At 43.6% G+C, this 25,604-nt stretch overlaps 1 protein-coding gene across 1 annotated transcript in view; it reads right to left on the bottom strand.

Annotated features, from left to right (window-relative positions):
• Positions 1-1,779: 1,779 nt before the first annotated feature.
• Positions 1,780-25,604, bottom strand: part of LOC141176191 (uncharacterized) — a 183,913-nt gene continuing 160,088 nt past the window's right edge. The window contains exon 6 of the mRNA XM_073660184.1: positions 1,780-2,568. Within this exon, the coding sequence (XP_073516285.1) occupies positions 1,780-2,568 (789 nt within the window). The remainder of the gene's footprint in view (positions 2,569-25,604) is intronic.

Raw genomic sequence — 25,604 nt, 5'->3', positions numbered from 1 at the left:
TGGAAAGCTGCTAATTGGACTTTGCTACAAGCCTCCTAATATAGCTGAACACGTAGAGGATGATATGCTGCAACAAATTAAAAAGGCAACAAAAACAAGTCATGGTCAAAAGTGTTGGATCCCTTGAAATTGTTCCAGAAAATGAAGTAATTCTCCCAGAAAATTATTGAAATTACACATTTTGTTATACACGTTTATTTCCTTTGCATGTATTGGAACAACACAAGAAAACAGAGAAAAAAAAGGAAATTGAACATAATTTCACACAAAATAGGCCGGACAAAATTGTTGGCACCTTGCCAAAATTGTGGGTAAACAACTCTGTTTCAAGCATGTGAAGCTTGTTCAAACGCAATTGTGGCAAGTAACAGGTGTGGGCAATATGAAAATCACAACTAAAACCAGATAAAAAAGGGAGAAGTTGATTCAATCTTTGCATTGTGTGCATATGTGCCACACTAAGCATGGAGAAAACAGAAAAAGGAGAAGACAACTGTCTGAGGACTTGAACCAAAATTGTTGAAAAATATCAACAATTTCAAGGTTATAAGTCCATCTTTAGAGATCTGCATGTTCCTTTGTCAAGGGGGGGGGGAGGGGGGCATAATCAATAAATTTACAGCCCATACAGTGAAATATGGTGGAGGTTCAAAGGTGTTTTGAGGTTGTTTAGCTGCCTCTGATTGTGTGCAAGGCATCATGAAATCTGAAGATTAGCAAAGGATTTTGGGTCACAATGTAGTGGCTAGTGTTAGAAAGCTGGGTTTGCATCCTAGGTCATGGGTCATCCAGCAAGACAAGGACCCCAAACATACTTCAAGAAGCACCCAGAAAATGGATGGAAACAAAGTGCTGGAGAGTTCTGACCAGCAAGGAGTCTGGATCTAAATCCCATTGAACACCTGTGGAGAGATCTTAAAATTGCTGTATTTATAAAAATATTAAAATTTGAGAGTCCTCAGTGGTTGATACCATCTTTTCAGTTAGCCATTAGTCAGTAAGCTTTCGAGACTACTCAGGTTTCTTCATCAGACAAAGTATAATACAAAATCTGAAGAGTCACATATTTATACACAACAGGGCACAGGAATAATGCAATAGATAAGACAAGTGACGTGAAGCAGAACTATCAGTTTCGGAAAAGGATAAGCAGTTGTGGCCATAAATATGTGTGGACACAAGTAGATCTATTCATTTTTTCTTTTTCTGTGTGCGATGAGAATTCATCCTTGTTTTAAGTTTTTGCCCCGTCTCCCCTACATACAGACCCCCAGTTGGACATTTGCTACATATAATTAAGTACATTACATTAGATGTGATGCAGCTGAAAGTACCTGTGATCTTGTGGTCCTGATGTAAGTTGGGAATTTTTATCTTGTCCGTGGTCATTATAAATGGACAGGTTTACATTTACAGTTGGTGAGGATGAATTTTGTAAGTTTCACCACAAAGGTGAAACTATCCTCCCGGTCAGTTTGCTTTCCCTCCCAGTACCTTTTCATTCTAACAATGTTAGGTTTCTGGGAGATTATACTTGTTCCTTTTATTTTTGGTTCTCCTTAGCTTGGCTTCTTTGCCCTATATTAATGTGTTTTTGTTTCTCATTCAGGGTTTTCGTATTTTACTTCATACTTTCCATTCCCCTCGTTGAGAGTGTGTTGCACCCTCCCCTCTGGTTCCTCAGGAGGTATGAGAAACTCCTCAACGACTTATTAGGGAGTTAGGTCTGTGACGGCGTTTTTAGTTGTGCAGCTAGGGCCTGTCTTGTCTATACAGAGACTAGTTGGGTGTAGTTGCGGCATTCTCCCCTGTGTGGGTTCTCTGGTGGTTATCAAAATGCGCTTTCTGGTTAAAACATTTCCCACATTTTGAACATGAAAAAGGCTTCTCCCCTGTGTGAATTCTCTGATGTTTATTAAGATGTGATTTCTGTATAAAACATTTCCCACAATCTGAACATGAAAAAGGCTTCGCCCCTGTGTGGGTTCTCTGGTGCTTAAGAAAACTAGATTTCTTGTTAAAACATTTTCCACAATCTGAACATGGAAAAGGCTCGTCCCCTGTGTGAGTTCTCTGATGTGCGATAACATTTGATTTCTTTGCAAAACATTTCCCACATTCTGAACATGAAAATGGCTTCTCCCCTGTGTGAGTTATCTGATGTATATTAAGATATGATTTCTGGTTAAAACATTTTCCACATTCTGAACATGGAAAAGGCTTCTCCCCTGTGTGAGTTCTCTGATGTTTGATAAGAGTTGATTTCACTGTAAAACATTTCCCACATTCTGAACATGAAAAAGGCTTCTCCCCTGTGTGAGTTTTGTTATGTTTAATAAGATTTGATTTCACTGTAAAATATTTCCCACATTCTGAACATGAAAATGGCTTCTCTCCTGTGTCAGTTCTCTGATGTTTGATAAGACTTGATTTCTCTGTAAAACATTTCCCACATTCTGAACATAGAAAAGGCTTCTCCCCTGTGTGAGTTCTCTGATGTGCGATAAGATTTGATTTCTCTGTAAAGCATTTCCCACATTCTGAACAGGAAAATGGCTTCTCTCCTGTGTGAGTTATCTGGTGCCTAACAAGACTTGATTTCTGATTAAAACATCTCCCACACTTGGAGCAAGAAAATCTATTCTTTGCTGTGTGAATTTTTTGATGTTTAAGAAAAGACTTTTTGAGAGGAAAACTATTTCTATTTTCTGAATGTGAAAATGGCTTCTTTGCATTAAGAGCAGTTCATTTTTTAATGCTTATTTTGTGACTTTGATTTTCCTTAGTAGTCGGTAATGAATCAGAAGACAGGACCTGTTTCAGTGGATCAGATGACAGATCTTTGCTGTGAAGGGATGATGGTAAATCTGGAGAAATGTCATTCACTTCAATTGTATCCTGTGGAATCTGAAAATTATCAGAATTGAAAATTGAAGGTGTCAGCTGTCCCTCTGATCTCCTGGTACAGACATCTGCCAAGAATAAAACCAATTATTATTTTTTAATAAAGAATCCTTGAATTTGATATTTTTGAACATGTCTACTTAAACTGTCTGTAAAAAAGGGCAAGTTATATAAAAAAAATTCACTTATTCACCAGGACAATGACCATCTAATAGAAAACCTCATAGGATGAACCAGTGGAGCGTGGTATTCAACTGTTTGTTCATTCTGCCTCCCACATATGGAGTAAAAGGCGCAGGCTCTGTCCAGCCACTAAGATTAGGGTTGCTGGTACCTTTAGTACCATGGAGTCTGACAGTATGGGTGTGTGTGCTGTCCAGCTGGATTAATCTGCTCCCTGCTTCAGCAATTTGGAGAGCACCGCACCCTACTAAAGCTGGAAGCATATTGCCGGAAGCTGCCAGATACAGCCTTGTTCTCCTCTGGTTCAGTCCTCTGTGCTCAGCTCCTGGCTGGTGTATTTGCTTCCTGTTGTGACCTCGGCCCATTTACTGACTACTCTTGTGTCTTCTGATTTTGTATTTTCTTTATCCTCTTGGTTCTGACCCGGCTACCTGACTATTCTTCTTCCCATGTCACTCCACCGAATAGCACCGTGGCCCAAGCCTAGGGGTCTCTGAGTAGGTTCAGATCCATGTAGAGGGGTTAAAGGGTGATGAGCAAAGTAATTTGTGAAATCTGTAAACAGGGTAGATAGTTATAAGCCTGTTCCTGGTAGCCATCTTTCGAGCATTCCTAATAGCTAAATGTCACTCCTTCCCTTCTTAACCTGCCATGTGCCCAGACAGTAGTGTACAACCGTATATAGGGGATTGTCAGAGTCAAAAGAAGTTGTAAAATAATTTGTAAGGTCCATTTGTTTCCTATTATCCTTTGTGAAGAATTCCAAAATTATCACCACATAAAGTGACACGTCAGATTTGAAAAATGGGTCTGATTAGGAACAGAAAACTGGCTGCAGGAAGAGGTTAAAGCAGAGGATTACTGAAGTCAAAAACTGTGACTATACACAATAACACATCTACTGAAATGATCAAACTCAACAGTCTTCATCAGAGAAAAATGAATAACTAGTGGTGAAACCTCTCTGTGGTAATTAGAGTATGGGGCTCGGTGGCTCTTGGCAATCTAAACTATCGTAAGGGACAATATTTTCTGTCAGATGACTTTCAAGAAGAAATATTAGACATTCAAAGAGAACTTTTTTATAATACTGCAGAGCTGAGGTGTCTTAAATTTAGATCTCTGGCATCTGGAAGAGGTAATGGAGACCTTTTTGAAAGACTACCAAGGAGTTACAGACTCACATAAGTGAGGCAGGCCGATCCCACCACAATCAAACTATCAGAGAGTGAATTTGTAAAAAAAAGAAAGAATATCCAAACATGTAACATCCCCAACAACAACGTATGTATGAAGGGAGAAATCCAACACTAAACTGGAGTTGCACTCATTTATGGTTGACCATTTGGCGTAAACAAGCCGGATCCCCGAACACGAACCTGAATTTGAAATGCCGAACAAATTCGCTCAATACTATTTATGATGTGGAGTGAATCCATGAAACCAGGGCTCAAGCCAACACATCTCCTGCAGGCGTGAATAAATGTATATTACAGCCATCAGCCACGCACAGCTTAGAGATATATCATGGCACAGGTGTAATGTTTTTTTCTGTAGGTTATTGCAATCCTGTTTGAAGTTAGTTGGTTTTAAAAGAAATTGAAAAGTCAGGATAAAGGGAAACTCTGTTGTTATTGTACAGATATTCACACTTGGCCTCACTGCACATTTAATGTTGTCGATCATAAAAGTGAAGTTTGGTCATAAAGTCTGGACCTGGTCTTGTAGGGACCATATGAGCACATTCAGCAGCACAGAAGGGAAAGAAGGCAGATTCATCCAATAAGATATCAGGGTTCTAGGAAGCCAACAGCATCATTACCCTCCGCTTTCTCTTACAGACCCATCATAATATTTTTCTTCAAGTGATTTTCTCACTTGTCAGCACATTCTACGTACGCTGTCATTTGGCTTTGTAGTTTACAGATCTGGGCAGGTAACGGTCAGCGTCTTATAATCCCAGGGGGTAGGTGGATCCTCCAGGTTGTAAGTGCTATAGCAAAGGGCTTTCACAATAACACAAAGTAATCTGAATATTTTCGGACGGAGGAGAATGTTGTGGTCTAGCGGCAAAATGGTGATCACACGATTGTGATATGGCTGGACTACATCACTGATAGAGAAGCCACAGCCGATGTCTGAGAAGAATATGTGACTTCTCTGTATTCAGTGGTTACTACTCACCTGGGTAGTCATATGTAGGAATCTCCTCTTTACACCACTCATCACCCCTCACATATGTCTCTGTAATATGGGTCTGATTTTCACCCTGAAACAAATATTATAAAAGTCAAAGACAGATGGAGAAGTCACAAGTTTGATCGGCTCTAATCCTGCCATCTCCACCGTTCTCATTACACAAATATAAAACATAATAATGGTGGATAAAACAAAATTGAAGACATGACCTTTACAGTCGTCTACACATCATAGGGGAAATCTCATGACACCTTCTCTCCATCTACCTGATGATCCTGAGGAACATTGGGATCTTCTTGTTTACAGTCCTGTGGAAACACATACAAGGACTGAATTCATTTTTTACATACAGATAATTATAGGCCGTGTGTATTTAGTCCTATCTATTACCTGGTGATGTGAGGGGCTGGGGAACCCTCATCATGACGTCCTTGTACAGATCTTTGTGTCCTTCTAAATACTCCCACTCCTCCATGGAGAAATAGACGGCGACATCCTGACACCTTATAGGAACCTGACACATACAATGGTACCGTCATGCACCCAATCACTCCATAGCGTTACTGTATAAAGTCCCATGATTCCCAGCAGTGTAACCTCTCCAGTCAGCAGCTCAATCATCTTGTAGGCGAGTTCTAGGATCTTCTGGTCATTGAACTCCTCATGTATCAGGGGGTGAGGTGGAGGCCCTGTGATTGGGCTCAGGGGTCTTCCCCATCCCTCAGACACAGGGTCCTGACAGCACCCACTAGAGGTCTTCTTCACTACTGTGTAATCCTGGTTATGGAGAGACACAGTAATAAATCTCACTATAGACATTTCCAGAGTCCTCACCTCTCCAGTTCTGTTCATGTGTTATTCCCATACATAAGAATGATATAATGTGACGTCATCAGAATCTCTCACCTCTCCAGTAATCCGGAAGAGGATCTCTAGGGTGAGGTGTAATATCCTCTCCACCATCTTGTCCATCATTTTCCTGGATAAATCAGGAAAATTTTCTTATATAGACGATCTTCACTGAGAAGATCCGGTATTTTAGAGATCTGAATGAGAAAAAGATAAGCTGATGGATAAGACCATTTTTCTGCAAACAATGATGCGGAATCCAAAATGTACCACGAGTACCCTTTATCTGGTGTTCAGGTCTATTGCCTGTATATTAAAATCTGTGACATTTGAGCAGTACCTTCTCACCCGTAAAAATTGGCCCTTGGGTTTTCCTCTTTTTATGGGGATGGGGTGGTGGTTATCCCACTTCAATAGTTTATTAGTCCTTGAAGGTTTATGGTAGATGAGTGTCCCTAGAGTCCCATTACAATCCTTCTTGATCAGTACATACAGGAAAAGCAACTGGTAATAATTGGTGTTGGTCTGCTCCTTTAAACAAAATGTACTTTTCAGGTTATCCCCCCAGTACCCTCACTTTTCTTCCCTTCTTTTGAGGCCCACACAGTAAGACTCTACTGGCCCTTCTCCCTTCGAGTGGCGGTTGTGTATCACCCTCCGGGCCCCTCCCGTCAGTTTGTGGATCACTTTGCCACTTGGCTTCCAAACTCTCTATCCTATGACATCCCCCACCCTCATCATGGGAGACTTTAACATCCCAATTGGTGATTCCCTCTCCTCATCTGCCACTCATCTTTTAATCGCTAACTTGCTCCTTCAGCCTTTCACAGCTTAATAATTTTCCTACACATAAAGATGGAAATATTCTTTGACCTGATCTTCGCCCGGCTCTGTTCAATACATGACTTTACTAACTCTCCTCTTCCGCTCTCTGATCACAACCTTCTTTCATTCTCTGTCAAGAACTGTCACCCTGCTCAAGACACCCCCACTTTCCACACTTATAGAAATATACATGCCATTAACACCCAGAAATTTATGAAAACGTTGCAATCATCATTGGCCCCAATCTCCTCCCTCTCATGCCCTGACTTTGCACTGAAGCATTATAACAAAACATTGCAATGCGCCCTGGATGAAGTCACACCTCCTACACAGAGAACAACTCTGCACAGACAGCGACAACCCTGGAATATGCTGCAAACACGTTTTCTCCAGTGGTGCGCCAGGTGTGCCGAACGGCTGTGGACAAAATCTAATCTGGCCGAAGATTTCCTCCATTATAAATTTATGCTTAAAACCTATAACTCCGCCCTTCACCTCTCCAAACAAACCTACCTTATCAAGCTCATCATCTCATGGTCCAATAATCCTAAACACCTGTTTGACACTTTTCACTCCCTCCTTAATCAAACAGCACAGGCCCCAACCACCAACCTCAGCACTGACGATCTGGCCAATTATTTAAAAGAAAAAATTTACCATATCCGATAGGAAATTTTCTCTCAATCCCCAAATGTTATGCATACTCCTCCCTCCCACACTGCATCTTGCTCAATTTTCTGACTTCGAACCAGCCAGGGAAGAAGAAGTGAAAAGGCTCCTTTCTTCCTCTCGCTCTACCACCTGCACCAGTGACCCTATTCCCTCACATCTTCTTCAGTCCCTTTCTCCAGCTGTCACTACTCACCTAACTAAAATATTAAACCTCTACCTCTCATATTATTTTTCCCTCCTTTTTTAAGCACGCCAGCATACATCCATTACTTAAAAAAAATCCCTCGACCAGAACTGCTGCTAACTACAGACCTGTTTCCAATCTTCCCTTTATCTCTAAACTCCTGGAACGACTGGTCCACTCCTGTCTAATCCGCTATCTCTCAGATAACTAACATTCTACTGAAACTGCACTCACTAAAGTTTCTTTTTTTTTAAATCAGATAATTTTTATTAAAAAACTTTTTATAACATTATACATAAACAACAGTGAGGCATCACTAAACTAGCAGTGCCTCTCAAGACCCACCCGTTCCCCTTCCCCCCACCCATAACAGCCCCAAGAACCATATGGCAAAAGCAAATTTTTGTTACAGACCGTATACCATCACATAGCTTATCCGACTGTTAAAGCATTAATAATTTGATCCATGGATACAGAGCTTAATATCTGATAATCAGTAATTAGTTATACAGAACATGAGAGACCACAACATTTCAAACTCAAGTGATATTTAAAATAGACATAATATGATAACCATGAAACATATTCCATTTACTCCAGATTTTATCACATTTACGTATAGCCTTCCGCTTTTTGTACACTCCCTCTTCTAATCTCAATAAAAGACGCATTCTATCCAAAAATTCCTGGAACCTGAGAGGGGAGGGATCCAACCAATGTGCAGCTATAAGCTTTCTGACCTGGTATAGAGTCCTCTTAACAGCTATTATTTCATCCTCTTCACATCCTATTATTTCTACAAGGCCTAATACACACACTTTAGGATATAGGGGTAAATTACACTCAAACACATTATTAATGTATTGCACACACTCATTCCAGAATACAGCGACCCTTCTACACGTCCACATCATATGCATAAGATCTGCTCCTTCCTCTCCACATTTTGGACACGCACTGTCATTCCTTGCCCCAATGCGCTGTAGAAATTTGGGGGTTCTATATACCCTATGTAATAAGTACACCTGTGAAAGTCTATGTGCCTCACATGTAGATAGAATCGGAACGCTCCCCACCTCATCTTCCCATTCTTCAGAGGTTATAGTACCAATGTCGCATTCCCACCTCTCCTTAATATTTAAGGGTCTGTCCCACTGAAATTGCTGCATAAGTATCCAGTAAATTCTGGAAATCAATCCCTTCCCACCTCTATGGCATAATAATGTGTTAAACAGTAGATAATGTTGGATTTTACTTTGCATACGTCGTGGCTGTACAAACCATGCATGCCTCAATTGGAGATAAAAGTAAAAACTAGTTTGTGGAATACAATATTCTTCTTTTATCTGTTGGAACGATTTAAATATTTCCCCCTGTAATATTTGCGCCACATTAGTTATTCCCAATTTTTCCCATATTAAGAATCCTTTCAATTTATGGATCTCTGGAAGGCCCGCATTATGCCACAACGGGGTAAACGGGGTAAAGACTTTTATTCCCAACAACAATTTGATTTTCTGCCACGTTTTCCCCATAAGTGTTAAGGTCGGGAGGTGTCGCCTAGCATCCCACCCCGAGATTCCTGTTTCTAGAAAGGAGGTAATTGGCAGATTGTGTGATAATAGACGTATCAGTTTATCTAGGTTCCCCTGGATTAACCAGAGCTGTTGCATTTGAGAAGCTAGAAAATATATCCATGGATTAGGTGCGGCTAGTCCCCCCTGATCTTTGGGCCTTTGAAGTGTATCCAAGCTGATTCTGGCCACCCCTTTTTTCCAGATCAATTCCCGAAACAGTGCCTGAAATTTATAAAATATTCTCATGGGGATCCAAACCGGTGAATTATGAAGGATATATAATAATTGGGGCATTAACACCATTTTAATTAAGTTAGTTCGACCTACCATTGATATGGGAAGTTTGCTCCAAGTATTGGCCTTTTGTTGAAATTTAGTAAGCAGTTCAAGTAAATTTAAAGGAATATAATCTCCGATAGATGTGGTCACTCTAACTCCAAGATATTTAAATTCTCGCACCACCTTCAAGCAAGTACTCCCTACCCTAGTATTCTGAGACAAACCATCAACCGGCATAAGAACTGATTTGTCCCAATTAATCCGTAAGCCAGAATGATCTCCAAACTCCCTTATTAAATTCATAGCTGTCATCAGAGATTGCTCCGTGTCACCCAAAAACAACAGAAGGTCGTCAGCGTATAGGGCCACCCGCTCCTCCAGTGTTTTGTAGCGGAAACCCTGAATTTCACTGCTGGAATGAAGCTTAACAGCCAATGGCTCCATAGCCAAGGCGAACAGTAGGGGAGACAACGGGCAGCCCTGACGCGTGCCCCTGCCCATTTCAATGCTACCAGAAAGATTACCATTAATTCTAATCCGAGCTACCAGATTGTTATATAGAAGCCGTACCCAGGCCCGAAATCCAGTACCGAACCCCATCTTTCGCAAAACAGCCCATAAATACTCCCATTCGACACTATCAAAAGCCTTAGCGGCATCAAGTGATAGTACTGCCCTACCACCCGCATTTTGTGACTGCATTTGTAGATTAAAAAAAAGCCGACGCAAGTTAATTGCCGTCGACTTGGCCGGTAAAAACCCAGTCTGGTCTTCTGCAACCAGATGTGTAATAACCACCACCAATCTGGTAGCCAAGACCTTAGCTAAAATTTTAACATCTACCTAGAGTAAGGATATTGGCCTATATGATTCGGGGTTTAGTGCATCCTTTCCAGGTTTTGGCAAAAGAACTATGTTAGCCTCCCTCATTGAAGTCGGCAAGGCCCTCCCCTCCCTCGCTTCCTTAAACACTTCCAGTAACCTGGGAAGTAAAACCCCCCCAGCCTCCTTATAAATTTCCGCGGGGAACCCATCAGCACCAGGGGCTTTGTTACTTTGAAAATCTTTTAAAGCTTCCTGCATCTCCTCCAGGGTGATTGGTGCATCTAGTTGCTCTCTCTGGCTATCTGTCAGACATGGTATTTGCATATCATGAAGGTATAGATCTATGTCCCTTTGCGCCTTAGTCAGTTTGGAAGCATATAATTGTCTGTAGAACTGAAAAAATTCTTCCATTATAGTTTTTGAATCAGTAATTACCACACCCTTAGTATCCCTGATATCTGCAATCATAGGAGCCCCAGTCTGGGTCTTGGCTATAGTGGCCAGCAAGTGCCCTGCACTCTCTCCCTCCACATAAAATTGCTGTTTAAGAAAAAATCAGTTTATGTTCTGCTTGTTTCAATATATGGTCATTTAGTGTAGCCTGTGCCCGAGTCCAGTGTTCCCTATTCTCTATGATTGGAGACCCAACATACCTCTGTTCCAATATGTCTACTTCCCTCCGCAACTCCTGAGTACGAGCCCTATTTTTTGATTTGATCATGGAAATTTCCTTAATCAGGATCCCCCTTAAGAACGCATTCATGGCTTCTCATACCGTATTTAAAGGAGCAGAGCCTATATTGTCTTTAAAGAAATGATCCAATTTACCTGCTAAATCTATCTGTTCCCCGAATACGTCCAGCCAGTAGGGATTAAACCTCCACAGTGCCCTTCTGTTTATGATGCCAGGATCGACCCCCAGAACAACCAATAATGGAGAATGATCAGATAACAATCTTGTGCAGTATTCTACTTTAGTAACTAAAGGGACTAGATGACTATTTCCCAGAGCCAGGTCAATTCTGGACAGAGAGGAACAGGATGCTGAATAACACGAATACTGCTTAACATTTGGGAATCGAGCCCGCCACACATCTACCAAGCTAATTTCCTGTAGGACCCTTGCCAATGATGTCTCTTGAGCAGCCCCTCCCCCCACATTACCCCTATACTTATCAAGCTCAGCGTGTAGATACATATTAAAATCACCGATAACTAACAGGGGTATAGTAGCAAATTCCGTTATCCACGGGAATAGTTGGCGCAAAGTCTGTATAGAGAAAGGTGGAGGAACATATAGAGCAATTAGGCAAATTCTAAGCCCAGCCACTCTGCACACTAGACACACATACCTACCCTCCCTGTCACAAATACTTCTCTCACATTCAAAGGGTAAATTCGGATGAATCAATATACTAACCCCCCTAGAGTAAGTACTATGTGTAGAATGATAGGCCGGCCCCCTCCAAAGTTTGCTCAGTGCCGCAGCGGCCTCCTTATTGCAATGCGTCTCTTGCAGACAGATTATCGACTCCCGATATTCCTTAAGATATTTAAGTGCCACAAATCTTTTTTTGTGATCTCCCATACCTCTAATATTCCAGGATACTACATTAATCTGCTTAACCATGTTTTAACGATTGAAAATGAACTGTCACATACATCCCTCCGCACCCACTCGTGTGTCTGATCATCAAGATTATGGTATTGTAATAATACACAGTCGGCACCAATCAAAGTAAATTCTGTTCTTTTACCCTCCATCGCTACCTCATTTAACATCCCCCCCCCCTTAATCAAATGAATACCAACAGCCGTACTATGTAGAGTCTGGTGTTTAGCCTCATGCAGCCTAGTAGGCCTTAAGCACACGAGGCGCCGCAGCATGAGTTGCATCAGAGACTCCCTCATTTCCCCCCCACACAACGTTCCCAGAACATTCAAACGGCAGAGTGTCTTAACCCTGCCTATACATTGTAGGTGAAACCAGCACCTCAACAACTATATAAGTATATTGGCCTGCCCGAGGTATATATGAGAGCCAGGTTATAAGGAGTATACAAAAACTGAAAAATAATAATCATAACATTTATAAACAGAGATTCATTAGCCAACAGCGGAGTATTATCCACTAGAATTCAAATTTCTTGAATTATTTTATTATATTCTGTCAAGAATCTTCTCAAAATTGGCATCAGCCCGTCCGGATTTGTCTCTCTTTTAAGTCCAGCCATTTTACAGCCTCCTTTGGTGAATCAAAGAAATGAGTTTCACCCAGTGCTGTGACCCGCAGCCGTGCAGGATATAGCATTGCATAGGGTACTTGCAGTGCTCTCAATCTGCGCTTGATATCTTGAAATTGGGCGCGTCTCCTTTGAACCTCCACAGAAAAATCAGGATAGAAGGACACTCTCGCCCCCTCTATACATAAGTCATTAGCAGACCGCGCCAATTGTAGGATTTTATCTCTGTCACGAAAATGCAGCATTTTGATTAAAACTGTACGTGGCAGTGCCCCAGGAGGTGGAGGTCTGGTGGGGACCCTGTGTGCCCTCTCAATAGCGAACATTTTAGAGAATTTATCTTTTCCAAAGGATTGCAGCAGCCATTTCTCAAAAAAGTCCACCACCTCTCTGATGTTCTTTTGATTATAGAATCATTCGGAGAATTCCTGCTCCTTAATATTTAAAGGGGTTGTCCGGGACTATTTTTTTTTTTTTTACCGTGGACCTAAGAACTTACAGGCCGATCTTTGCCTGCTAACAGTGGTCACAGCCCACTCCTGCTGGTGATTCTCCAGCTCCCGCTCTGCTCTGTTGATGGGGCATGACTGCTGGTGTCATGCTGACTGACAGCTGGCTCCCCGCTGCCTAACAGCAGGGAGCCGGCTGCCAATCAGCATGAAGTTGGCAGTCATGCCTCCATGACAGAGCAGATAGGAAAAGGAAGAGCTGTCCTGTTGACGTGAAACACCAGAATTGCTGTTAGGAGCAGTTCAGGAGCGATCTGAGTCGCCACCTGCTAAAACAGGCAGGTAGTTAGCAATTACCTGCCTGTTAGTTCTTAGTAATAACTCATAGGAAATAGTAGCATGTTAAGCCCAGTATAAAAAAATCAAAGGTTATATAATGGCATAATACACATGCAGGTATTGAAGGACTCAGGTGGACAACTCGTCATGAAATACATATATACGGAGACAAAAAATGACAAGCAATAGTCCAGGGTAATGTACAAAAGTAGGAAAAAACAAGGAGTGATCCAGCATCCAAAAGTCTTCTTTAAAATCAATAATCCTATATTGGAAAACTATTTTAAAAATCATATGCAGAAAAGTCACATCATACAATGATTAAGGACCATAAGGTCTGAAACTCGTCTGTACATCACCTCCTCCTGTGGGGGCTGTGACTTCTCTGCATATGATTTTTAAAATAGTTTTCTAATATAGGATTATTGATTTTAAAGAAGACTTTTGGATGCCGGATCACTCCTTGTTTTTTCCTGCTAATCTCCCGGGGCACTGCCGGCTGTTCCATGCACCTGATGTCTGAGTAAGTTGAGCTGACTTTTTTTTCCTCTTTTGTTTCAATGTTCAAAAGTAGAAAATTTATTGATGGATAAAAATATACATGAACAGGGCAGGGGGGAATAGGACACACATCCACGTGTGAAGACAAACTGTGGAAAAAAGGGACACGCAATATAGGAACATTAATAATAGTATATATTAAATATCATATACATTATCATATGTACTATCATAACAGATATAAAGGAATACTATGTCATAAAAAAGAAATCCTGCCGTTATACCAATAAGTAGCGTTATCAGGGTATATGTGACAAATGATCCCACTAGAACTATGCTAATGCACCAAACAAGAAGCATTATGAAATACTTTGGACACCAATGATGCAGGAGCTCTAACTATTAGTGCGTCCGCCCCTGACGCGCATTTCGATCCAGCCTTCGTCAGGTAGCACGGTCTCCACTTATTCCCTGACTTATACACTACGCCAGATGAAGAAAAAAGGCGATGCAGTGCAGCCCTGCACAGTAACAGGACCTCCCTTTTGTTTCCCCCATGGAACACCAATACATTTCAATTGAATGTGTGTCCTCGAATGTACATTCAGTTGAAACCAGTGGGCCCACTCTATGTCCTGCTCGGGGACACGCCAAAGATCTGGGCCCACCGAAGAGTTGTCCGATGTCCCATTGCTCCAGTCCGGCCCTGGTTACAGTTCATGCTAGTCCAGACAACAGATATCACGTCCATCGCACATGTATCCAGTCAGCAACTACAGTCCTCACATACATAGTTCATCACATACAGACGATGGATACCATGACCGTAGAACATCTATCTAACTCCAGCAACATATAGTACAGTCTCAACTGGGGTTCTCCAAACTTAATTGTGGGTTCAGTGTTGGGCAGAGGAGCAGACCTGTATTCCACCAGATGGAGCCATGGTGTTTTGGACTGTTGCTGAAGAGACCCTCTGGAGTGGGAGTCAGAGACTTTATACCCACAGTTCCCATTCAGGACATTCCTCCACAGGATTGGAGAAGTTGGGGGGGAGGTGATACTTCACTGTTCAACTAACCAGCATATTTGTCCTAAATTGTGTAATTAGTAAACTGCCGTGGGCTGATGCAATATATACTCAGCAGGCATTTACAAATGAACATACCACAAGAGTGAACGTACAGTCTCATATGAAACAATGACTCAATTGAGGCCTCTGAGAGACTAACAAGAGTAATGGAATGATTGATTTACCTGATTACCAATTTTGTGTCTGGCCTTATGGATACATAAGATCCAGCTTGCATGTCTTTCTCTGCTTACTATTACTGAATGGAAACAGTGATTCCCGATGCTGAACGCTCTCCAGGAGAGACCTGTGCACCTCAATCTCATGAGCAAGCAAATCTCCAATAAAACACAACAATAAGACCGACATAACCAGTGCTCCGTGCTGGAAAAAGTCTGTATCCCTTAGAGACGTGCACTCTGCTCTATGTTCATTGGTCCAATAGTCTTTAGTCCATGGCCAGCTCCTCACACTGATGAAACTGGTGTAACGCCTGTATAAGAGATAGCAGCCACAACACTTATTACTCACATCTTCATCTGTTTTACATAGAGGCAGAATCATTTTATATCCTGGTGGTGGTGCTTCACTTGTAAATGACTTTAAAGCAGTACAGTTGCTGGGCCTGAAAACTCCATTCCTTTTTTTCTGCCCTTCACTGACCACTGCTCTTCCAGTAATTCCCTTGCCCCAGCATGGAAAGTCCAGTATTTACTCACTATGACTCCCAGGTGTAGCCTACACGTTACCTTCTCTTCAGTCGTACTGTCCATTGACAATATGGAAAGAAGTCTGCTGCTCACTGAGCAGCTGCTCACTGGGGTAGATGTCGGGGAGGGTGGTAGTAGGGAGCTGCAGGACAGTGAGGGGGGGTAGAGGGAAGAGTACCAGGGAGGCTAGTCCTGATCTGGCACACCCCAATAAGTTTGCAAAGTTGGTATATGAGGGGGGTGACGGTACAGGGGTAGCACTGCTGCAGCAAGACATGTCCCCTGAAAGCCAGAGGAGTGTCAGCTCCAGTAAGGAGGGAAATAGGAGAGCAGGGCAGGCCAGGCAGGTGCTGGTAGTGGGGGACTCAATTATTAGGGAAACAGATAGGGTAATCTGTCACAAAGACAGGGATCGTCGAACAGTGTGCTGCCTACCTGGCGCTCGAGTCCGGCACATCGCTGATCGGGTTGACAGATTACTGGAAGGGGCTGGTGAGGACACAGCGGTCATGGTGCACATTGGAACAAATGACAAAGTTAGAGGTAGGTGGAAGGTCCTTGAAGATGATTTCAGGGAATTAGGCTGCAAGCTGAAAGCTAGGACCTCCAAGGTGGTATTCTCTGAAATACTACCGGTACCACGTGCCACGCCAGAGAGGCAACCGGAGATTAGGAAGATAAATAAGTGGCTCAAGAACTGGTGTAGAAAGAAGGGATTTGGGTTCCTGGAGAACTGGGCTGACTTCTCAGTTGGCTACAGACTCTATGCTAGGGACCGACTGCACCTCAATGGGTGCTGGGGGAGAAAATGGCTAGAAGGTTGGAGGAGTGTTTAAACTACGGATTGGGGGGAGGGTATTCATTTTATAGGTGGGGAAGATAGTGCAGATAGTGACCTGGGCACAAATAAAGAAATTAGGGGTGGGGTTAGAACAGTCAATAAAGTAGGAAGGAATAGAGGTACAGAGAGATACATAAAATGCATGTACACTAATGCCAGAAGCCTCACCAACAAAATGGAGGAATTAGAATTAATTTTGTTGGAAAATAATTATGACATGGTGGGGATATCTGTGACGTGGCTGGACGAGAACCATGACTGGGCAGTTAATTTACAGGGCTATAGTCTGTTCAGAAATAACCGTACAAACAAGCGAGGGGGGGGGGGGTGTTTAAATGTAAAATCATCCTTAAAACCCATCTTGCGGGAGGATATATGTGAATCTAATGGAAATGTAAAGTCCCTGTGGGTGGAGATAAGGGGAGGGGGAAAAAATAATAAATTACTGATAGGGGTTTGTTATAAGCCTCCAAAAATAATGGAAGCAGCGGAGAATATCCTCGTAAAGCAAATAGATGAAGCAGCGACTCAAGGAGAAATCATTATTATGGGGGACTTCAACTACCCTGAAATACATTGGGGGACAGAAAACTAGTTCAAGCAAAGGTAATAGGTTTTTGACAACTATGAGAGACAATTACCTTTCACAACTGGTTCAGGACTCAGCAAGAAGGGGGGCACTGCAAGACCTAATATTAACCAACAGGCCAGACCGCATATCAAATACACTACAGACCAAAAGTTTGGACACAACTTCTCATTTAAAGATTTTTCTGTATTTTCATGACTTTGAAAATTGTACATTCACACTAAAGGCATCAAAACTATGAATTAACGCATGTGGAATTAGATACTTAACAAAAAAGTGTGAAACAACTGTAAATATGTCTTATATTCTGGGTTCTTCTGCTTTGCACACTCTTGGCATTCTCTTGATAAGCTTCAAGAGGTAGTCACCGGAAATGGTCTTCCAACAATCTTGAAGGAGTTCCCAGAGATGCTTAGCACTTGTTGGCCCTTTTGTCTTCCTTCAACCTTAAAAACTATGTTACTATGTTACTTTGCCTGTGCTGTCTCAGGGTTACCCGCTAACCCACAGCTCTACCTCCTTAAGCTCCTGGCCGTATCCAGTGCAGCTGACCTCTTTCTGTCTATAGTCCACTTCACCACACAGGGTACAGGCTGCTCTGGCCATATTACTCTGCCACTGGATCCAGTTACAGAATCTTGCTATCTCTGTTCTGCTTCCTTCCAGTCTCACACTCCTCACTATGCGGCCTCATCTGTCACACTCTCTGTCACACTCTCTGTATCTCACCTCACTACTCATTCCAGTGCTGACTTCTCTAAGCAGGAAGAAACTCTCTTCTTACTTCCAAACACTCCTCCCATCTGTAGGGCCAGCTGACTGTTAAGTCTTCCTTACCCAGTTGTCTAATCTACTACAGCTCTGATGGGAGATATTACATTAAATTCAGCATTAAACATTGCTCAACCATTATACATGTTATAATGACACAAACTGTAAAAGTCTTCTGGGACGGTGTCCGACATCTTCACACACTTTTACTGTATAACCACGAGTCACTTAAATGTCAGGGACATCGATCTGTCTAGTTAGGGGCAGAAGTGATTGTGAATCAATGTCACCTCTTCTGGTGCAGATGAAAGTGACAACAGGAGCCCGGGAGAGGAACAGCGAGACACCCTGAAAGAGGGAATGGTGCAGATAGTGGCCTAATATGACTGCACAAGCCCATGTACATTGGTAGCGTACAAACAAGGGGAACAAATACCTGAACCTGGCAGATCCAAATTCAGACTGGTAGAAGCACTACTCTGACCCTGGTCTGTCCCTACATGATGGTGGATGTTGGCACCCTAAGATAACGCAATGGCGCCCCCTATCAATAGTGGCTCACCCTGAATGCTCCTAACAACTCCTAGTTTGTCTATGCTTGTGTAGCAACTTACTTGGGAAAATAAGTTAAACACTAAAAACTACAACTGACCCTGCTTGCTCCTGTACAGACTAGATACCTTGACTACAGAGTCCCCAGCGGTACCTGCGGGTGAAGAGATAGACCTAACCACAGACTAGGAGATGGCAACTATGGCCTAAACTGCCTAAAAGGCAGACAAGTTGCTTCACGTTCCTCCTAAAGAACCAGAGGGCAGAGCAGAGTGTGAATTATCTAAAAGAAGACAAGTGTGCTGAACAAAGGAATAATCCCAAAGCAAGTAAAGTAAGAAACAAAATACCAAACAAAGAATACAGCAAGTACTGTTAACAAATATACTGCCTATTTTCAAATGATAAAAAGAAGAAAAGTACAAAGTATAGCAAATAAACAGCAAAGCGAAAAACCCTAGCTCCAAATATCAACAGAATGTCAGAATATCCAAATGAATCTATCACCAGCAGGAAACGCAGACTATAAAGCTGCACCCAAAATGTGATAGGCATCCAAATAAAAATACAAATGTGTAAAGCTAAGCAGGCTGCAGCCAGAAAAGCAGAACCCAAACACCCAGTGAAAAGGTGTGTGTCCTGTGGCTCGGCAGAAAGAGATGCCGACCACAGAACATAAACTGAAGGGATCAAATCCTGGAGCATGACATTGCCACAGACAATTCCTCTCTCTTCCTCCTCCCTGACTTCTCTAGTTTTCCATTTCTGTTGTGTCTTGGTAATTGTGGGTAACATGAGGCTGCCTATTCAGGTTGTACAGGTGGTCTGGCTCTGCCAGGACGGCATCCATACGTGCCGTCACAAGAAGGTTTGCTATATCTTGCAGCACAGTCTCAAGAGGACGGAAACAAACTTCATGTGGATGGCATGAGGGGCCAATATCCTGTAGTGGACAAGGGACAAATACCATGACCAGATCGCTTATTACCACCACATAGTGACCGAATACTACCATACTGAGCATTAATACAAAAACAGAATACTAATATTACCATTACTAATAGTGCCATTATTCACAGGAGCTCTGTGTATAGTATACAGTGTATAGTGTCAGTGTACAGATAACACACTGACTCACTGGTGATGTCTCTAGTTGAAGTCCTTCATCTCCACTTTTCCTCTTCATCCATCGCAGAACGCCATCACTTCTTCTCGCCAGGACTCGTCTCTGCATAAAATAACACAGTTATCTAGAGCAGCTTACAGAGCACATTCCCCCATATTTCCCCAACTTCTACACTACACCAGATGAAGAAAAAAATTGATATAGTGCCTCCTCTGCACAGTATCATGAACCCCCCACAGAAAACAGTATCCTCAAAAATAAAATACATTACAGCAGTAATAATATCCTTTAATTAGCCCCTACAGTAATAATGTCCCACATCCTACTCCCATTGTCTTCATCCTGCCCCCATTGTCTCCATCCTGCCCCCAATGTCTCCATCCTGCCCCCATGTTTCCATTTGTCTCCCTCCTGCCCCCAATGTCTCTCCATCCTGCCCCCAATGTCTCTCCATCCTGCCCCCAATGTCTGTCCATTCTGCCCCAATGTCTTTCCATTCTGCCCCAATGTCTCTCCATTCTGCCCCCATTTCTTTCCATTCTGCCAATGTCTCTCCATTCTGCCCACGTCTCCATTCTGCCTCCATGTGTCTATTTTGCCCCATGTCTCCATTCTGCCCCCAATATCTCTCCATTCTGCCCCAATGTTTCTATTCTGCCCCAATGTCTCCATTCTGCCCCCCTTGTCTCCATTCTGCCCTCCCTGTCCCCATTCTGCCCCCCTGTCTCCATTCTGCCCCCCTTGTCTCCATACAACCCCCTGGTTTCTATTCTGCCCCCAATGTCTCCATTCTGTCCCCGTCTCCATTCTTCCCCCCATGTTTCTATTCTTCCCTCCATGTCTCCATTCTGTCCCACTAGTCTCTATTCTGCCCCCATGTTTCTATTCTGCCACCCTTGTCTCCATCCATACTGCCCTCTGGTTTCTATTCTGCCCCCAATGTCTCCATACTGTCCCCATGTCTCCATTCTGCCCCCTATCTCCATTCTGCCCCCCGGTCTCTATTCTGCCCCGTCTCCATTCTGCCCCCTATCTCCATTCTGCCCCCTATCTCCATTCTGCCCCCAGGACTCTATTCTGCCCCCAGGTCTCTATTCTGCCCCCTGTCTCCATTCTTCCCCCATGTTTCTATTCTGCCACCCTTGTCTCCATCCATACTGCCCTCTGGTTTCTATTCTGCCCCCAATGTCTCCATACTGTCCCCATGTCTCCATTCTGCCCCCTATGTCCATTCTGCCCCCCAGTCTCTATTCTGCCCCGTCTCCATTCTGCCCCCCTGTCTCCATTCTGCCCCCTGTCTCCATTCTGCCCGCCGGTCTCTATTCTGCCCCGTCTCCATTCTGCCCCCCTGTCTCCATTCTTTTCCCCTGTCTCCATTCTGCCCCGTCTCCATTCTGCCCCCCATGTCTTCATTCTGCCCTCAATGTGTTTCCATTCTGCCTCCAATATGACTCCATTCTCCCCCAATGTGACTCCATTCTGCTCCCCTGTCTCCATTCTGCCCCCTTTATCTCCATACTACCCCCTGGTTTCTATTCTGCCCCCAATGTCTCCATTCTGCCCCCGTCTCCATTCTGCCCCCCATGTTTCTATTCTTCCCTCCATGGCTCCATTCTGTCCCCCTTGTCTCCATTCTGCCCCCATGTTTCTATTCTGCCACCCATGTCTCCATCCATACTGCTCTCTGGTTTCTATTCTGCCCCCAATGTCTCCATGTTTCCATTCTGCCCCCTATCTCCATTCTGCCCCCCGGTCTCTATTCTGCCCCATCTCCATTCTGCCCCCTATCTCCATTCTGCCCCCTGTCTACATTCTGCCCCCTATCTCCATTCTGCCCCCCGGTCTCTATTCTGCCCCGTCTCCATTCTGCCCCCCTGTCTCCATTCTTCCCCCATGTTTCTATTCTGCCACCCTTGTCTCCATCCATACTGCCCTTTGGTTTCTATTCTGCCCCCAATGTCTCCATACTGTCCCCATGTCTCCATTCTGCCCCCTATCTCCATTCTGCCCCCCGGTCTCTATTCTGCCCCGACTCCATTCTGCCCCTCTGTCTCCATTCTGCCCCCTGTCTCCATTCTGCCCCCTATCTCCATTCTGCCCCCGGTCTCTATTCTGCCCTGTCTCCATTCTGCCCCCCTGTCTCCATTCTTCCCCCATGTTTCTATTCTGCCACCCTTGTCTCCATCCATACTGCCCTCTGGTTTCTATTCTGCCCCCAATGTCTCCATACTGTCCCCATGTCTCCATTCTGCCCCCTATCTCCATTCTGCCCCCCGGTCTCTATTCTGCCCCGTCTCCATTCTGCCCCCCTGTCTCCATTCTTCCCCCATGTTTCTATTCTGCCACCCTTGTCTCCATCCATACTGCCCTCTGGTTTCTATTCTGCCCCCAATGTCTCCATACTGTCCCCATGTCTCCATTCTTCCCCCTTGTCTCCATTCTGCCCCGTCTCCATTCTGCCCCCCATGTCTCCATTCTGCCCTCAATGTGTTTCCATTCTGCCTCCAATATGACTCCATTCTCCCCCAATGTGACTCCATTCTGCCCCCAATGTCTCCCATTCTGCCTCCATGTTTCCCATTCGACCCCCCCATGCCTCCATTCTGCCCTCAGTGTCCCTCACCCTGCCCCCACCCTGTGCGGTTTTGGTGATTTTTTTCCTCTATAGACTTCTATGTGGAGCATAAAAAAACATCTGTAAGAAACTGCAGATACTTTTTTAAGTGCAGAATCAAAGCTTTTCTGTACTGTAAAAAACAATTAAAAAAGCGGTTTCACATCTGCACCAAAATGCATCAAAAAAGGGGGAAAAAGCCTAAAATAGTGCACCAAAGATGCAATAACCAGAGGAGATTGTTATTGTGTAGATTGGTGCACAGTATTTATGCTACGTGTGAACACGGCCTTACAGACACAAAAAAGCCAGATGTCATATAGTGAAACTACACAGAGATGAGAAAGTTCTGAAGGGTCCGACTGTGAATGAGGGAACAAAAAATAATCCACAGGTCCCAACTAGAGAAGAGCAGGACGCACAGATGATATTGCAGCAGCCCGGGCTAATCTAAAGCCGCGACAGGGCCTCCCGTCCAGCCACCAATTACCACTGACCTGGATGCTGGACCTGAGTCCCATGAGTCGATCCTCTCATCTCTAGTCCCAGCCGTCCTGGATACAGCAGACAGTCCCGGATTTAGGTCTATGCCCTGCAGTCCCGAGTTTCTGCTGAATGTCCCTCACTGCCACCACCCCTCTGATAACTCTTCCTGCCGGGGGAGAAAGACATGGTAAATGGGTGTAGCTTGGGGTGTGGATAGGGGCGTGGTCAGACTACGCGTGCCGCATGGTTTCGCCCTCTTTCTAGTCCTCATAGGTTGGCGGTATGCTTGTACTGAGGAGATCTGGGATATCAGTGATTAGGTCCCATATTGTGCACTGTAAGGTCTGGAAAAGCTCCTTCTATCCGTCTCTGTAGCACCAGAGGAAGAACAGAGGGGAAAAGACAGGATTTTCTACATGTCGCGTTATGTAGATGTTCTGCAGATTTATCACAACCGTCCACAAGAAGAAACTGCCATCACAGAGCCGCCTTTAGCTGTTGGAAAAGTTTAAACTTAGTTTTGAATAGTTGCTATAGGCAACAAGGACTTTCTATTTATGCTGGGTCACATGATGCTGGTGCTGGGTGATGTCATGTGATGGAATGTTGTGGGTGATGATGTCACAGAGGGCGTTGTGATGTCACCCTTGGGGTATATAAGGGGGCTCCATCCACCTGGAGCTCATATCTCATTGGCCATATCTTGGTGCTGAGATACCCCCTGGAGACAATGAGGATCGCCATATTGTTTCTGTGCTGTACCCTGTTCTACCCTGTGAATTACCATAGGCTGCCGGTGAGTACCTGTCTATTATTACATATGGAGGACGTTTAGAATCAGCTGCGGCAGGGGAATGGGATGGGGAGGGGGGTCCTGTAAGAATTTACCTGCGGGAATAAGAGGTTATGGCAGGGAAAGGAGCTTAGGAAGTGACAGTCAGAGGGGATATAAGTGTGGGGTGACCCCTCTGACTCCCACATTCCTGCCTTGTCCTTGTAGTGATTAATGACTTTGGTGTTGTCCCTTATATATCACTTTGCAGTCACCAGTGATCGCTCCGCACTGTGATCCTAAACTACAGTCTCATTTACCTTTTTGCAAACGCCCAGAAGGGGAGGAGTGACATCACACCCATGTGAGCAGATCCCGCCCACTTTTACTGCAGTCGTAATGCGAGCTAGCTGTATTCTGTTTTCATGGAAATGTCAGCAGCTGCTCCCCCTAGTGTTTACAAGATGAAAACATCAAAAGAGTTAAAATATTTTTTTCAGATTTTATACCATTGAAATATTTTTAAATATATATGTGTATTTATATATAAATATAAATACTTTACAATTTTACAATTGTAAAAAAATTGCTGACACTTTCCCTTTAAAAGATCTAAAGACGTTCTGCTTCATGTGCCATTGTGACCAATCACAGCACAGATTATATTTTTTAAACTTTTCTTGAAAAACTGAAGCTGCTCCGTGATTGGAAATCATGTGGAAGGGTTCTCTTTTAGACATTTAGTTAGGTCCAAAGTATCAGTGACATGATGGATAGAACTGTGCAATGATGTCACAGAGGGCTTTGTGATGTCACCCCTGGGTATATTAGAAGCCTCGGCCCATCTGCAGCTTGTATCTCATTGACCATACCTTGGTGCTGAGAGACCTCTGGAGATGATGAGTATCATCCTATCATTTCTGTGCTTTACGTTGCTCTACCCCCCACATTACAGTACACTGAGGGCGAGTATGTTCTCATCAATATGGAGGTCACAAGGATCAGCTAATGAGAATGTCGCCTCTTGCAGGACTTCTCATACTGGACACGTGACCGTGCGTCATATGAAAGTCCAACTGTAAATAATATTCCATGGACCCTGGAGGTGAATCCCAAACTTCTTCCTGATCTTCTCAATGGGATATTTCTGAAAGTTGCTTGATAATGTATCCATCACTGTATAATAACAAGGGCTCTCTGTTTGACTGGATTGGGTATAAATATACAGGACTTTATTATGTTTTTTTTCTTTATTATAGGATGACCGACTACCCGTGGATCTCAGGAGAAGCACCTATCAAGCTTCCATCAATCTTCCTCTTTGGCTCTTCCGTGACGCAGTTTTTGTTGCGGTGATGACACTACTGACAATACTAGAGTATTTGGCCTTAAGTCTTGTCCTCAGCAAGTGGGCAATGTCTGAACCTGGTGAAACAATTAGAAAACTCCTGAGAACAAAACCATTCTGAAGGAACAAAGTGATTGTAAGGAGCCGATTTGCATCCCTCAGATTCAGGAGCAAGACTCCAGGAGAACACCTGTCCTGCCCAATGGCAAATGTTCTACTCCATCCATGGCTCCTGCACCGCAGGATGCGAAAAAGGTTCCTAGTTGCAACTATAAAGTGGCGTTCAGTGATATTGTCTGGGTCAGAACGATCCCTCACAACAATATAGGAAGAAGAGCTCGAAGTTCCACGGAGCATAAAGAGAGGTTACTGATTTTTCAGAGAAGCCAACAACCCAGAATTCCAGAGCCAAGAGCACCAGAACCTAGAACACCAGAACCTACCATGTCAGAACCTAGTATGTCAGAACCTAGAATGCCAGAGCCTGAAATGCCTACAACACCTCAACCCAAAATCAAGAGGAGAAGATGTTTCCTTAGATGTCTTAGAGGCGAGGAAGATTGAGAAGGCAACTGCTTGAACTTTCCCATTGCTCGTGTTTTCATCACAGGTTAGTCCTACACATGCTGTCTGATGGGCACCATCTTACTACATAAAAATGCAGCATTGCACCTGAAATCGAATGGATATTTTG

Source organism: Phyllobates terribilis, unplaced genomic scaffold (assembly GCF_046119375.1).
Source record: "Phyllobates terribilis strain yellow unplaced genomic scaffold, ASM4611937v1 Scaffold_17__1_contigs__length_24005725, whole genome shotgun sequence".
In the NCBI taxonomy this organism is placed as follows: domain Eukaryota; kingdom Metazoa; phylum Chordata; class Amphibia; order Anura; family Dendrobatidae; genus Phyllobates; species Phyllobates terribilis.
Note: the sequence above shows the minus strand (reverse complement) of the source record. Positions and strands in the feature narration are given on the sequence as shown.